The sequence below is a fragment of the Artibeus jamaicensis genome, unplaced genomic scaffold (genome assembly GCF_021234435.1).
Source record: "Artibeus jamaicensis isolate MK-2021 breed Jamaican fruit bat unplaced genomic scaffold, CSHL_Jam_final contig_426, whole genome shotgun sequence".
Taxonomy (NCBI): Eukaryota; Metazoa; Chordata; class Mammalia; order Chiroptera; family Phyllostomidae; genus Artibeus; species Artibeus jamaicensis.
This window is the reverse complement of record NW_026521826.1, coordinates 10,000,001-10,017,132: the sequence shown is the minus strand read 5'-3', so window position 1 is coordinate 10,017,132 and position 17,132 is coordinate 10,000,001. Positions and strand designations below refer to the sequence as shown.

The 17,132-nt window shown below is 38.1% G+C and overlaps 1 protein-coding gene across 5 annotated transcripts in view; it reads right to left on the bottom strand.

The window, feature by feature from the left end:
• Nucleotides 1–7,023: 7,023 nt before the first annotated feature.
• The window catches only part of SEPHS1 (selenophosphate synthetase 1), a 26,736-nt gene continuing 16,627 nt past the window's right edge, over nt 7,024–17,132 (bottom strand). For 3 of the 5 annotated variants that reach the window (XM_037143528.2, XM_037143532.2, XM_037143530.2), the window contains exons 8-9: nt 11,904–12,116; nt 8,572–8,955 (exon numbers count right to left, since the gene is read on the bottom strand). In XM_037143528.2, the coding sequence (XP_036999423.1) occupies nt 8,741–8,955; nt 11,904–12,116 (428 nt within the window). In that variant the 3' untranslated portion in view covers nt 8,572–8,740. Of the gene's footprint in view, nt 7,476–8,306; nt 8,956–11,903; nt 12,117–17,132 lie in introns of those variants that run through there. The other 2 variants (XR_008391722.1, XM_037143531.2) reach the window with 2 other exon arrangements.

Here is a 17,132-nt window from a genome sequence, read left to right as displayed (position 1 = left end):
TTCTCATTAAAGTTGTAATTTTGAGTATTATTTTATTTTTTAAAGATTTTTATTTATTTAGTTTTAGAGAGGGGAAGGGAGGGAGAAAGAGAGGGAGAGAAACATCAGTGTGTGGTTGCCTCTCGTGTGGCCTCTACCGGGGACCTGGCCTGCAACCCAGGCATGTGCCCTGACTGGCAATCAAATTGATGACCCTTTGGTTTGCAGGCTGGCACTCAATCCACTGAGCTGTGCCAGCCAGGGCTTGAGTATTATTTTAAATTTACCTCCTCCCTTTAAGTAATTTGCTTAATTTACTTAAATATTGAAAGTAACCTTGAAAAAAAATGTTCAAACACAATTTTCAAAGACATTTAAGAAATAGTTTCCCTCAAATGTATAAGAAGTAAAAATAAAAACTTTTAAAATAATAGCCATATTTGAGCACCTAAGGAGTATGACCTAAGGGAACCTCAGATGAAATTGTTCAAATCTTGTTCACACCTAAGAAAATGGCATCATATAAATGAGAAATCATAATCAATTTCAGATTCAAAAATGCCATTCCCCACTCTCCTACATCCCGCCTCCCCCAAATGCCATTCATTCCCTCTGGAGGAAGAGATATGACTGTAGGTCACGTAATTGGTAGCAGGTTTTAAAGATCATTTAATTCACCTTGGCTGGTGTAGCTCAGTGTTGGGCATGGGCTGCCAACCAAAGGGCTGACCGGTTCGATTCCCAGTCAGGGCGCATGCCTGGGTTGCAGGCCAGGTCCCCAGTGGGGGCCACGTGGATATTTCTTTCCCTTTCTTTCTCCCTCCCTTCCCCTCTCTCTAAGAAAAAAAAATAATTATTTTTTAAAAGTTCATTTAATTCATTCATGCATCAAAAGGAAGCAAGCCCTCTTGCCCTCTTCCTGCCCTTTCTCGGCTCTCTCTTCAGCTCTAGGACTGTTCATTCAGCACTCCTAGGAAAGGAGCCCTCCCCCTCGTGCGATAACTCCCATCCCCTTCCTGACTGCTCTAGAAACTTGTTCCAGCGAGTATTCTCTCTGTGTCTACTGGTTATTCCCTTACATCCCTGCCCCCCAGTCAGCACACAAACATGTTGTTATTTCTCCTATCTTACAAAAACCACCTATTGGTTCCAAATTTTCTAGTTATCACTCACACATTTCTCCTTCCTTTTGCAATAAAACTTGAATAAAATTGTATAAATCCATTCTCCATTTTCTCCTCTCATTTTCTTGGTGAGTCAATATTTATCCTCATCATTTCACTGAAATTTCTGTCATCGAGTTCACCACCAATCACCACGTCGAGCATCCAGTGGCCGATTCTCATTTTAAAACTTACTGGACTCAGTGAAACACTGAAGCGACTTCACTCCCTGCTTCGTGTCGGCCTCATTCAATGGTTCTTCCTCATTTGCCAGGCCCCTATTGCAGTCCACTGACATCTCTTTTCTACAAACGCTATTAATACTTTCCTCAGTAACTTCCTCCGGTCTCATGACTGTAAATTCCTTCTGTAAATTAATGATCCCCAAGTCTATACCTGCCCTGTACTATCCAATAAATTCCAGACCGCGGGCATCCAGCAGTCTACTACACAACGTCACTAACGGACATCTCCAAACAGAGTTTCTGATGTTCCCCCCTCTAAAGATCATGCTCTCCCCTAAAAAAAAAAGGTACGTCCACTTCCTAAACGCTGGAAAAGGGGAATGTGACCTTGTTTGGAAAAAGGGTCTTGGCAGAAATAATTAAGTTAAGGATCTCTAGATGAGCTCCTGGATTACCTGGGTGAGACCTAACCCCAGTGAAATCTCTGCCCTTGTGACTTTGACACATCACTAACCCGTCCTGCTGAGAACCACCCATCTCTGGCATTTTGCTGTAAAAAAACAAGAAAAAATCACACGCGCGTGCGCGCACACACGCTGCACTCGCTGCCATTTCTTTAGATCTGAATTAGAATGTCAGAATCTGTCCCATAAAGATCATGGTCTCAAATGAAAGTAATTTAAGAAAAACAGTATATAAGGACACAGATATAATTAAGCTGCATGTTGTAGCTATAAAACAAACTTTCTATAAATCATTTCCAAACAAAGAAATGTAAGCTTATTTTCTCCAAGCCCATAGCTGATGTCATAATTCAGGCATAATTAAAACAAGTGTGAAGAATTGAGATGATGTATGGTACAAAGATATTTTTAATCTCTCAGCCTGAAACAGAAGCTGAAAGATAGATATGAATTTGAGAGAGGACAGAAGGATAAGATTATCCTTTATGGAATTGTCTGGATTGAGAAATGTCAAGGACTCGGGTAATTAGCTAGCACAACACAGAGTTAACCAACAAACCTTAGACACTTCGTGAGGGCCTAATTTGTGTAGGGCTATGTACAAAGAACAAGGGAAAATAGGGAAAAACGGGTGCAGGCAACTATTCATGGTACCAGAGGCTTCACATCTAGTCAGAGAGCAAGGCAGTAAATACCTTGCAAGGGCTTAACAATCTGTACAAGACATTTCTCCACTGGCAGTGTCTGTGGCCAGAGGAGAGGTATAGAGGCAGAACCAGGGGCTCCGCTGGGGGAAGAGGCATTTCTGTTACAAAGTAATATGTCTGAAAATGAAGGAAGATAGGAAGCTACTCAACTTCCGGGAAGAAATTGTGTTTCTGGGGCCCTTCATGTATATTTTATTTTGCCATCAATCATACTAATATATATTTAAATACATACTGAATAAGTAAATTTAAATAATTTGATGCTTTGAGATAGAATATAATACAAATGTACTTATGCTCCTGCTCCCCAAGAAAATACCATTGTTAAATTTTCATGTATTTTCTCCATTCATACATAGTTGGGATACACACACACAGATATTGTTTACAAAATGGATCTTTTTTCACCCTTGTATTACAGCATAAGCATTTTACCATCAATAAATATTCTCCAAAAATGTTATTTCCTGGGATGTAGAGTTACAGATTATTCTTTTTCTCTCCAGCTTTATTGAGATATAATTGACAAAATTATATATATATATATGCATATCTATATTATTTTTTAAATTGTCGTTCAAGTACAGTTGCCTCCATTTTACCACCTCCACTTTCCCCTGCCCCACCCACTCCCACCTCCCACCTTCAATCCTACCCACCTTTGGCTTTGTCCATGGATCCTTCATACATGTTCCTTGATGACCCTTCCCCATCTTTCCCCCATTACCCCCTGCACTCTCCCCTCTGGTTACTCTTAGTTTGTTCTTTATTTCAGTGTCTCGGGTTATATTTTGCTTACTCATTTGTTTTGTCGACTGGTTCCACTTATAGGTGAGATCATATGGTATTTGTATTTCACTACCTGGCTTATTTCACTCAGCACAATGCTCTCCAGACCCATCCATGCTCCCTTCTTTCTTTCTGCTGTTTAGTATTCCATTATGTAAATGTGTCACAGTTTTTTGAAAGTATTGAACTTCCAATACTACATTGAATAGAAGTGGTGAAAGCAGACACCCTTGTCTTGTTCCTGATCTTAGTGGGAAAGCTTTTAGTTTTGCCCTTTGAGTATGATGTTGGTTGTAGGTTTTCCATATATGGTCTTTATTGAGTAATGCTCCCCTATTCCCACTTTACTGAGTGTTTTAACCATAAATGGGTGCTGTGCCTTATCAAATGCTTTTCTGCATCTATTGATATGATCATGTGATTTTTGTCTTTACTTTTGTTTAGGTGATGTATCACATTTATTGATTTGTGAATATTGTACCATCCTTGCATCCCTGGGATGAATCCCACTTGATCATGGTGTATGATCTTTTTAATATATTGTTGGATGCAGTTTGCCAATATTTTGTTGAGGATTTTAGTGTCTATGTTCATCAGCGATATTGGCCTGAAGTTTTTTTTCTTTGTCATATCTTTATCTGGTTTTGGGATTAGGATGATGCTGGCTTCACAAAAAGAGTTTGGGAGTCTTCCCTCTTCTTTGATTGTTTCGAATAGTCTGTGAAGGATAGGGGTTAGCTCTTACTTAAATGCTTTGTAGAATTCTCCTGTGAAACCATCTGGTCCAGGGCTTTTGTGTGAGGGGAGTTTTTTGATTATTGCTTTAACTTTACGAGCTGTTATTGGTCTGTTTAGGCTTTCTGCTTCTTCTTGATTCAGTTTTGGAAGATAATATTTTTCTAGCAATTTGTCCATTTCACCCAGGCTTTCAAATTTCTTGGCATGTAATTGTTTGTAGTAAATGTTTTACAATACTTTTTCTTTCTGTGATATTAGTTGTAATTTCTCCTCTTTCATTTCTGATTTTATTTGGGTCCTCTCCCTTTAATTATTGATGAGTCTGCTTAAAGGCTTGTTGATTTTATTTATCTTTTCAAAGAACCAGGATGTACTCCTGGATGTACTGATTCTTTGAACTATTCTTTGAGTTTCTATGTCATTTAATTTTGCTCTGATCTTTTTTTAAAATGACTTTATTGTTGTTCAATTACAATTGTCTGCATTTTCTCCCCACCCTTCCCATAATTTTGCTCTGATCTTGATTACCTCCTTCCTTCAATTTGCTCTGGGTACGACTATTATTTCTTAATTTTTCAAAATGAACCAAAGCAGGATTATGTTCTAGAAACCAATTTTACACAACTCTGCTTTAAGAACCAGGCAAATGTAGAGCATGGCAATTGAGAATACCAATATAACACTGCACAAGTCTCCATGAATTTCTATGTGTATATGCTATGTTCTTGAAACACAGAGTAGAAAATGCACTGGCCTTTCTGCAATCAAATCACTAGTATAGTTGGCTTTCTATTTCCCTCCATGAAGCTTGGATGGGCTTCATTATATGCAGTCCTAAGCATAAAAGTCCCTCCAAAGGCAACAGGACAGGAAGGACAATCAGAAAACTCTAAAACGATCACCAGTGTATTGAGCTGGATACAACTGTAAAATACAGGAAGCCCTACAGAAACCAGGTCCAAGACCTCTTTACTCAGCGTTTACCCACTAACCCAAAACAATAGGCATTGGCAGCAAACTTGGGAGTGGAACAATTCTTGAACATATCCAGACACCTATGAACAGTGGTTGATGAAGGCCTATTCAATCTCCCCACTCCCATTTACATTTAAGACAGAGTCTTGACTAGAGGCAAGATGATATTTGAGTGCTCTACTAAGAATAGGACTTCAAGGGGAACACTATGTATACTATTGTCTAACTAGGCTGTATACTCAGAAACAATGTAAAACAGTTTCAAAAACACTGAGGTCCACTACACTGACATTGTCCCACTGCCCTCAATAGAAATATTATCATTAATATAAAATGACTTTATTACATATTGGTATGGTAAAAAGTGTGTATAAGTTAATTATATTAAAGTAAAAAAACTATAAAAATAGCACTTTGTATCTGTTGGTTTGCCTCGTGGAGCCTGCCATGTTTAATAACTGCACGGTTCATACGTACACTTTTAATAAGTGAAGTACATTATGCAGAAACAAGGGGTGTGCTGAGTGTGCAAATGAACTCAAGGAGACATGTATACACATATACACACATGTGACAGTTCAGTATTTGAAGCATCAACATCTATGCTTGCTTTATTCTAAAAATAAAGAATAGGTTAGTTATTTTGGTCTTTTTTTACTGAACACTACTTTAAACTTTGAGTTCAAATATAACTTTTAAAAGCAGCGTTAAACTTAGACTGCAAACTGCTGGTTCATTCATCTAAAATCAGAACAAGATACGTTTATAAATCAAGGCATGCAGAACTTGGCACCTGCAGTATACTTTTTAAAAATACTGAGCCGAAATTAAAAGTACATATTGCTTGCACAATATTTGAAGTTTATTTCCCTGGACTGAACCACAATAAATGCTTCAACAGTCTATGCAAGTAACAAACTTAACTTTCATGTCCCTGGACAAATAACTCCTGTTGCTGAACTGACCTCATCAGGGCCCAGCCTCTTCAGGCTGATTCATTAATTCTGTGCATTCTAACAAACTGTACTTTTGGATGAAACTGTCATAGACTTTAAAGAAAATAAATCATTGTATCAAGAACATATCTTGATGTTAAGTTTGTAAATGTTCTGAGAATGGCAGTTTTAACACTTATTTTTAAAAACTTTTTTTATTCACTTATTTTTAGAGGGGGAGAAACCTCAGTTGGCTGCCACTAGCACACCCCCAACTAAAGACCTGGCCTGCAACCCAGGCAGGTGCTTGGGAACTGAACCGGTGACCTTTTGGTTCGCAGGCCAGCACCCAATCCATTAAGCCTCCCCAGCCAGGGATCAATGTAAAATTTTAAACTGCTTCCAGGATGCCAACTGATTATCTACTTATTAATGGCTCACTTAATTTTAAAATATTCTACATAGATTTTGCCAAGAAAACAGATATTCAATGACAATCACCTGGTTCTTCAAGGAACTTTCAAGGATTTTTTTGTTTTGCTGGGCCCTGATGTCAGTAAACACAATGGTCAAGACAAAAAAGTCCCTAGGAAAGTATTGTAAGAGCAAGTTCACGTTCCTTCTCTCTCCCCTCTGCCTTTCCCATCCCTCTGCACCGTTCCTGGAGACCTGTGGTCCTAACTTTAGTGCACAGAGCCACTTGGGTGATTATTTCCCTAATCCTGTAACACCTACTCCACCCCCCCACCCCCCACTTTTGATTCTGTCCATCTGGGGTGGGTCTCAAGACTTAGCCTTTGACAAGAACACTCACATGATTCTAAGGCAGGTGAGCAAGACCTGGAGGCTCTCCCCTAAAGGTCAGCTCTTCCTCCTGGGATCAGATGAATGACAGACTTATAGGAAGCCAACCTTTTCTCTTTACAAATGTCAGTTTCCTCAAGGGCATAATCTGTTTACCTCACTTGCTCTCAGTTCCCATACTGCCAAGGAAATCATCAGCCTTGAAGACATGATCTACATTTAAAGTTGTTCAGACTTAGTCATCACTAGTGTATTTTTTTTTTAAAAAAGAGTTCAACAGTATGTTCATTTCTGAGGTTTCCAACACATTTTATTTTGCAGACCAATGGTTTTTAACTTTTGAGGACCAACATCTGTATAAATCCCTAAGAATGTCCAATTAATTTCAGTTCTGTAGCAGCCTCCCAGGTACCACACACAATCCTTACGGCTTGAGTGCCAGTGACACCAGTGACATGTGCCCGACAGGCTGCCCTTGGGGTCCCAAAAGGGGTAGGGGAGTGTCCATAGTAAAGCCTCTTCCAGGGGCTTTCTCTCCTCAGTGGCGGTTTCCTTTGGCAAGAAGTTGATTGGTTCACATGGCTCTACTGCCTGTAAGCGGGAAGCATTCATAAGCTTGCAGTGATGTGGTGCTTTTTCTCTCATGCAGACACTTGAGGGGCCAGTGCACTTGTGCTTAATGACAGGAATCCCTCCAAATCACTTAGTAGTTTACAATATAAGGAGGCCTCTGCTTCTAAGTAACACAGATAAACACCGTTTTAGATTGCCTATTTTTTCTAGAACTACAAAATTTAATTCAAGAAAATATAGGTCCCATGAAAGACTTAAAAGTTTTATAAAACTAAAATCTAGTTTTCCCCCAATAAATTGTACTTTAGCCAAAACCCTCCCAATGCTTCTAAAATAATACTAAAAGGGGCATCTGATTATACAAGAGCAATAAAAAAAATTAAATATTTATTTGAACAACAAGTTTGAGTTCAAGCTGCAATGTTGGCAATAAAGATTTTTAACATATCACAAAAAGCGTGCACAAAAATGTACTGGCACAAAGGACAAAATAATGCTCAGAATTAGGCTAAATAGCTGCTGATTTTAAGAAAACAAAAGGCCTGAAATCACTATACAAAATATAAAATGTATTATGCACTACCATCTGCAGAACAGTCTTTATTATTGATTCTATTTAAAAATTATTTGTGTAATTATATATTGAATTGTAAATGAGTATTATACACGAACCCCCTTTTAGAAGGCAATTCCTTGTTGCACTATAGAACATCTAATTACATTGCAAAAAGTATCCTGTTTTTGCTATTGGTAAACAGTTAATGATATTACTGTAATTAAGAAGGCTACAAAAAAAAAAAGAAATAAAAAAATTTTTGTCTTCCAAATGCTTTCCATGCAGATTAGTTAAGCATTTGCCTTGTTTAACTGAATGTACTACTGGAAAACATCCCGGGTCAGAGATGCTCCTGAATTAGAAGACTAGGCTTTACAAATCAAAGACTCAAAGGAATCATGCAACCCTCTTCCTAATGAGATACCATTTGCCACTTACCAATTCCGTCTGTCCAGAATACCATTCGAGACACTTAGAGATCAGACTGATGATAAATATACATGAAGTGAAAGACACAAACTGCAAGTTGACACTACAATTGGTAATGTCTGTGCTATGTGAAAGCACCTTTAAAAAGAGCCTATGCGGCAAGAGATAAGTGTCTAAAGATTCAAAATGAATCAACAGTATTGGATAACAATATAATTCTCAACTCAGAAGCTGCCTCAAGATTAGGTGCATCTTCAGTTAATGTAACAGGAAAAAAAAGGCAATGGATTTTATTTTATTAATTGCATCCGTTCACAAATTGACCTCAGGTCACCAATGTGTAGACACAATGAGATTTTTGTTGTTTATAGTCTTTAATTGAAATGATGATAAAGGAAATAGATCTATTTAAAAACAAAACCAAACAGCTATTTCGGTCTAGATTAAGAGGTGGCACCAGGTGTGGGATTCACATTTTGAGTAGCCACCTGTGGTGCGACTTCGATGATCCGGGGTTTGTCTATGATTCTGGCTGTACGGTTGCCCTTCTCTACGATCCCAATAATCCATGCCTGGTGACCTTCACCATATTTGGGGGACTTTATCTCTGCACAGAACCGAGCTGCTTGTTCACGTGGTAAACAGATTAGAAGGCCTCCTGGCAAAGAAAAACAAATGACCGTTAATTGTGATGTTGTGTGAGCCATTTCTCTATCACTATCTTTCTAAAACACTCCCGCACAGTTCTATGCTCAATGGAGAACTATTTTCAAGCTGCCCTTTTCACTAGGAAGCCCGTTCCGTTCTGCATCTACCAATTCCATAGATTAAACTGCAAGCAAGCAGTTTATTGGAAAATATGTGGTAGCTATTTTTCCAAGCTACAGTAAAAGAAGTATTTAAAAACAAGAGAGAAGTTTCCCTTTTTAATTCTCTACATGAATTCCTTGTTTTACAAAAACATTTCCTTTAATTTAAAAATTAAGATTATGAAAGATTGTACTCCTCAAAGTACCTAGGTTCTCTCACTTCCTCTATCATTATTTTCAAAAAAGTATAGAATATGTTTTTATGTTCTATAGAAATAGAAATAAATTTTCATTGCTATTTCAGTAGCAAGGGCAGGAAATTTTATTTGCAAATAGAAGTAACACAATCAGGAAAATATTTACTCCCTCATCTTAAAGGGCTCATGCACAGACTTACTCAGATTCACTACCTGTGAGCTCCAGTGTGGGGGCAGCAGACTGAAAAGCATCAAAGATATACTGGGAGGAAATGAATGGTCTAGCATCAGGGCGAGAGCTGGGGGACAGCTATCTCTCAGACAGAAGTGCTGGCAGAGGCCACTGTTCCTTTTCTGAGTCATTCCCCATTAAAGCCCACAGGTGGGCACCTTTTCTGAGACTCCAACAACCTGGCTCCACTCTTTGCTCCACCCTGGTGATCCCCTGAGCCACCCAACTTTCAAGCCCACCCAAGCTATTTCCAGTGGCTTTCCCATATGAATGGCTTGTCCTGGCCCACCTTGGCCCATGCTTCAAGTTTTCCTAAATTATCTCAAATAAGCAGTATCTGTCTTCAGCAAGCTCTGCACCTCTTGCTAAGTGGTGCCAGGCTTGGCACTAGCAGCAGCTGACCTTGGTCCATAGCTTGGCCTCCCCTGGGTACCTATAAGCCCAGCACAAGTAGCAGCTATCTACAGATTGCTTTGTAGCTTATGCTGTGTGACCTCAGAAAGAACATAGGCAGTGGCTGATCCTGGACATGCCAACAGCAATCAAGGCTCAACTACAACAGGAAGGTGAGCACAGCCCAAATGAAGGGTGCACCTCGACTACCCCAGTTTGGGTAATGGGGAGGCTGTGTAACTGAACCCTACTGGACACCTACTACTTCAGGCCACTCTACCAAGCCCAGGAGATGTAACAGCTCTACCTAATACACAGAAACAAACGCAGGGAGGCTGACAAAATGAGGAGACAAAGAAATATGATAAGCAATCTATCAGATTCAGAGTTCAAAATCCTGGTTATAAGGATGCTCAGTGAACTTTGTGAGGACTCGAACAGCATTAAAAAGATATAGTCAGAAATAAAGTATATACCTGAAATACAGAACGATTTATAGGAAAACAACTGTAGAATGGATAAAGCTAGGAATCAGATCAGCAATTTGGAATATGAGGAAGCAAAAACCACCGAATCAGATTAGCAAGAAGAAAAAAGGATCCAAAAAAATGAGAATAGGTAAGGAACATCTGGGACAACTTCAAGTTGTTCTCCTCATTGGGGGGGGGCAGAGAGAGAAGAGAAAGAGCAAGAAATTGGAAACCTATATGAAAAAAATACCAGAAAACTTTCTTAACTTGGTGAGGAAATAGACATGCAAGTCCAGGAAGCACAGAGTCCCAAACAAGATGAACTCAAGGAGGCCAAAAGTTAAAGACAAAGAGAGAATCTTAAAAGCAGCAAGAGAAAAGCAATTACCTACAAGGGAGCTCCAGGAAGACTGTCAGCTGATTTCTCAACAGAAACTTTGCAGGCCAGAAGGGATTGGCAAGAAATATTCAAAGTGACAAAAAGCAAAGACCTACAAGCAAGATTAGTCTACCCAGCAAAGCTATCACTAGATATCATTATTTTATATCAGATAAAAAAGCTTCCCAGATAAGAAAAAGCTAAAGGAGTTCATCTGGTTCAAACCAGATGGTTCAAACCAGTGTTATATGAAACGTTAAAAGGATCTTAAGAACAAGATAAAATTATGAACGATAAAGTTGCAACAAATACATATCAACAATTGACAAACAGGCAAGCTGAACAGAAACAGAATCATTGATGCAAAGAATGTTCTGACGATTGCCAGATGGGGGGCAGGTGTGGAGGAATGGGCGAAAAAGGTGAAGGGATTAAGGAGTACAAATTGGCAGTTACAGAATAACCATGGGGATATAAAGTACAGCATAGGGAATACCGTAACCAAAGAACAAATCCATAGGCATGGCCCATACAGTGTGGGGAGTGCCTGAGGGATTGGGGGGGTACTACATGGAGGGGGGCAAAGGGGAAAAAATTGGGACAACTATAAAAGCATAATCATATGCTTTTATATAAAAGCATAATCATATGCTTTTATATAAAAGCATAATCATATGCTTTTATATAAAAGCATAATCATATGCTTTTATATAAAAGCATAATCATATGCTTTTATATAAAAGCATAAATGCTATACACTATAAATGTATAATGTAAAATATAAATGCTATACATTAAAATGCTAATTCATCTTCATTGGCTAAAAATTGCAATGAAAATTGAGTAGTGACTTATTTTTTCTCCTTATCTTCCTTCCTCCCATTCTATCCCCAAACAGGGAAAACACTGAACTTAATACTGCTCCACCACACACAGGACGGCAGGAGGCTGGTTACCTACAGCACAAAGGGGCTGAGAACATTTTTTTGTGAAAAAGGTCAACATTATCAGCACTGACCTCACACAAAATGGGGTCATGCTTATGTATTTGGCTTCTTCCTTCTCACGGAATTTTCCATTAGCCTCATTAGTTTAATCCTCAGATTTGGGCCCAGGATCCTTGTACCTGATGTCTCCGGGCAGGTCCCATGCATGAGGCCAAACATGTTTCCACAGGCCTTGCTCACAGCTGCCATCTTGGCCAGGACAGGGAGGTTGTGAATCACAAAGGACACCTCATTCCTCTGTTGCTTGGCCAGGTTCTGTGCGTGGCCCAGAATTCCAAAGCCCGTGATGTCAGTGGCAGCATGGGCATTGAACGTGTGCATGAGCCCTGCAGCTGAGAGAGACCAGAGAAAGAATTTATTATCTGGTATAATACTTGGAGACTTTCTGAGGGGGAAAAAAAAAACCCAACCCTTCTTCAAGTTAAAATCTTAAATATGTTTGGACCTCAAAATTCCTAATTGTCAGGGAGACAGTATATTGAAATAATGAAAATATAATTTTTTAAAAAATCAACAAAACCCACACTGAAATTTCTGAAGGTGGTTTCTTTCAATTTCAACCACTTAGAACTAGTGGCTGCTTCAATGATCAGTAACTTCCCGATAAACTAAAAAAATCTGTATGGAATTATGATCACAATGAAAATTAAACCTGTCTAAACCATGTTAAAATAAAAAAACAGGGCTTTCAAAGACTGACAAAAATTTAAGGCGATTTTGCTGGAAGTGAAGCTTAATTTCTTAATTTTTAATTTAAAAAATAGTGTTTATTTTTGGATTAGTTTTAGGTTTACAGAAAATTGAGTGGGAAGTATAGAAGTTTCCATATGCCCCATTTCTCCTGTTTATCACAGTGTGATAAATATTTATCACAGTGTGATTTAATATTTATCACAGTGTAGTACATTTGTTACATTACTGATACATTAACTGAAGTTCACAGTTCACACCAGGGTTCACTCTTAAATGTAGTCTGTAGGTGTTGACAAACATATAACAAGCATCCATCATATTGTTATACAGGTATGTTTCACTGCACTAAGAATCCTGTGTTCCTCCTGTTCATCTCTCCCCCTTACTCTGGGTAACCACTGATCTGGTTACTGTCTCTAGTTTTACCTCTTCCGGAATTTGGAATTATGATGTTTGGTCTTTTCAGACTGGCTTCTTTCACTTTGTAATATGCATTTAAGGTTCCTCCAGGTCTTTTCATGTCTTGACAGCTCATTTCTTTTTAGCTGTCGATAATATTCCACTGTCTGGATGTACCAGTTTATCCACTCACTTGCTGAAGGGTGTCACTGCATCCAGTTTTAACAATTATGAATAATGCTGTGAGAAACACCTTTGTGCAGATTTCTGAGTGGATAGTTTTCAATTCATTTGGGTAAATACCAAGGGAGCACAACTGCTAGGTCATGTTAGTATACTTAGTTTTTTGTTTTTTTTTAAAGAAGAGTTTTTTTTTTTAAATTTTTTATTTATATATCTTTAGAAGGGAAGGGAAGGAGAGAGGGAGAGAAATGTATGGTTGCTTCTCATGCATCCCTTGCTGGGAACTGGCCTGCAACCCAGGCATGTGCCCTGACTGGGAATCGAACCGCAATCTTTTGGTTCACAGGCCCACACTCAATCCACTGAGCTACACAAGCCAGGGCAGTAGACTTAGTTTTGTAACCAATCATCCAACTGTCTTCCAAAGTGACTGCACCATTTTGCATTCCCACCAGCATTAGAGTTTCTGTTGCTCCACAACCCTCTCATTATTTAGTGTTGTCAGTGTTTTAATTTTAAGCCATTCTAGTAGGTGTGTAGTTTTGAGTAGCATCGTTTTAAACTGCCATTCCCTAATGACATACAATGTGAAGCACGTTTTCATGATTATTTGTCATCTGTGTATCTTCTTTGGTAGGGTGTCTTTTCAGACCTTCTGCACATTTTTTAATTGGGTTGCTTTCTCAGTGTTGAGTATGAAGAGCTCTCCATATATTCAGAATACCAGTCCTTTGTCAGAATTATTTTGCAGACTTTTCTTCTAGTTCATGGCTTGTCTTCTTATCCTATTGGTGTCTCTCATAGAGTGTAAGTTTTTTGTATTAATGAAATCCAACTTGTATGGATAGTACTTTTGCTGTTATATCTAAAAGACACCACCAAACCAAAGGTCACCTATATTTTCTTCTGTATTATCTTCTAGGAGTTTGGCAGTTTTGCATTTTACAATTAGATCTATAGTCCATTTTGAGTTAATTTTTATGAAAGGTACAAGGCCTGTGTCTATAATGATTTTTTGCCTACGGATGTCCAGTTGTTTCAGCACCATTTGTTGACAAAATTATCCTTTCTCCATTGAACTTTGCTCTTTAATCAAGGATCAGCTGATCATACCTCTGTGTGTCTATTTCTGGACTCTCTAGTCTGTTTCACTGATTTATTTTTCCACTCTTTCACCAATATAACACTGTCTTGATGACTGCAATTTTAATAGCCACTGATATTTATTACTGAGATTTACTAAATCAAGGGAGCTAGCAAAAAAAAAAAAAAAAAAAAAAAAGCCAATTTGTAATTCAACCACTTTCCTGCACTTACTAGATGTGACTTTTCTACAAAGATCTTTTAAAAAAGTTATTTGGTTTCCCCCAAAATACAGTCTGTACAAGAACAGTGAAATATGTGGTTGATTACCTTTACTTATCTTTGGAACAAGCTGGCACGCTAGCAACATCCAAAGGTGACCTAAATGTTTTAATCATTATGATGTTATTGATTTTTAGATACTTGATATACCTTAACTAACTGTGGTCACTCTTTTTTTAAATTCTCACATTATCTTGCCCCCTTTAATTTGACTGGTGGGAGCCTCTTCAAGTTATGTGAAGTGACATTATCATACCAGTTGCTGATAGCTCCATTACTTTCAAAGCACAGGAATGGCCCAGGCTTATGTTCGGTATTTCCTGTCCCAGAGTTGGAATCAGCCATTTCCCCAAGGAGTCCTGGCATTTTTTAGTGGAAAATGGTAATTTTCAGATCAGAATCTCAGGACTAGAAGTTTGTTACTAATGGGTTATCACTGCTTCTAGACCTTTTTGAAAGGCTTAGAAACAGGCATTTTTGAGAGGGAAAAATGCTAAGTTTATAATGATAATTCCAAATTCGAGATTAGATTTCTTAGTTCTTCTCATGTAATTCTTCCCCATGTGGTTTTGCCATTAAGTTGGTATATTACCAGACACGTTTTTAAAAAAATGGAGTTAGCAAAAGATCTTTTTTTAAAAAAAAATATTTTATTTATCTTTAGAGGGGAACGGAAGAAGAGCGGGAGAGAAACATCAATGCATGGTTACCTTTCATGCGTCCCCTGCTGGGAACTGCCCTGCAGGGAACTCATCTGCAACCCAGGCATGTGCCCTGACTGGGAATTGAACCGCGAATGTCTGGTTCGCAGGCCCGCGCTAAGATCTTCTTTAAGAAGATAAAAATTATGAAAAAAAAAAAGGGCAATAAATATGTATCTATCAAAAACTGAATCTAAAAAACAAAAGAAACAAGCAGAATAGAAACAGAATCATAGAGAATGTTTTTGATAGTTGCCAGATCACAGCGGGATGGGAGGGTGGGGTCCTGGTGATGGGTGAAAAAGGTGAAGGGATTAAGAAGTATGAATTGGCCCTGGCTGGTGTAACTCAGTGGATTGAGCGCGGGCCTGCAAACCAGACAATGGTGGTTCGATTTCCAGTCAGGGCACATGTCTGGGTTGCAGGCTGGTTCCCTGCAGGCCAGTTCCCAGCAGGGGACGCACGAAAGGCAACCATACATTGATGTTTCTCTCCCTCTCTCCTTCCCTTCCCCTCTAAAGATAAATAAATAAATAATTCTTTAAAAAAAAGAAGCACGAATTGGTGCAATAGCTATAGAACAGTCATGGGGGTGTAAATTACAGCACAGGGAATAGAGAAGCCAAAGAACAAATATGCATGAACCATGAACATGAACAATAGTAGAGGGATAGCCTGAGGGAGTGGGGTAGGGGTTGGGCGGAGGGAGTCAAAGGGGGAAAAATTGGGACAACTGTAATAGCATAAACAATAAAATATAATTAAAAATGTGGTTTGGATTTGTAAGATGTGCTCTTTATTAAATTTTTTAAACCATAAAAAATGACAAAACATTCTAAAGTCAGATTTATAAAATAATGTGTTCAGGATGAATCTGCTTTTTCCTTAGTCCCTCTGATATGTAACAATTTTTATTAATGATTTGTTGCCATTGCTTCTTTTTGAAAGTACAATATACATTACCTCATATTCATATGAATACACAAAATGTAGCATATTGTATACAAGATTCTGACCCTTGCTTTTTTTCCTTTAATCATATCATAGAGATAGCTTCCTAGTGATACAAATTTCTCATCCCTTTTTATAATCATGTGTGTGCATACAGACAAGAATTCAGTCATCTATGGATAGGCTTTGGATTGTTTCCTTCTTTTGTAATTATAAATAGTGCTTCAATGAATGGCCTTTCAACAAATATGACATTTCATATTCTGGCCACTGTACCTTTGGGATAGATTTCGCAGAAGTGGGACTGCTATGTCAAATAAATGTATGCATAATTTTTGCTAGATATGACCAAATACTCCTCCACAAGCATTCTGCCATACTGTATTCCTACCAACAATGTGTAAAAATATAAGGATGGGGAATCATAAATGCTCAAATATAAGCAAAATAATAATCCAAATTTATAAAAACAGATCCATTACCAACCCCTTTCCCATTGTTAAACTACTTAATTTGAAGGATAAAAAGAAAAAAGACTCCTCAAACAGTTTAAGTGTCATGGGAACAGAAACACAAATGAAAAGCCTTGACTTTAAGTGATGAGACATCAGGAGAACAAATAAATAATTACTATTCACCTTTGGAATACAGCCAGAAACTATTCCTGGAGTGCAGGGAAAAAATATAGAAAAATTGGATCTCAAAATCAACTCTTCAAAACTAAGTGAAAGGTAAAATAATTATAGTATATCTCTCTGGCAGAACACCTAGCCATTAAAAATTATGTACACTAGAATTATATAATATAGAAAAAAGAATTTAGTAATGTTACACGAATAAAAGCAGATTGCAAATACACACAAATTGTATGATAACCACAAGTTTAAGACATCCACAATAAAACAACAGTAAATCACAAACAACCAAACAGAAAAAAATCCTGGAAGAATAGATAAAAATATTAACAAAAGCTGTTTTTGGGTGCTGGGACCATGGACAATGCTTTTCATCTTTTTTTCATTTTCTAAAAACTTGTCCATAATGAGTACGATTTTT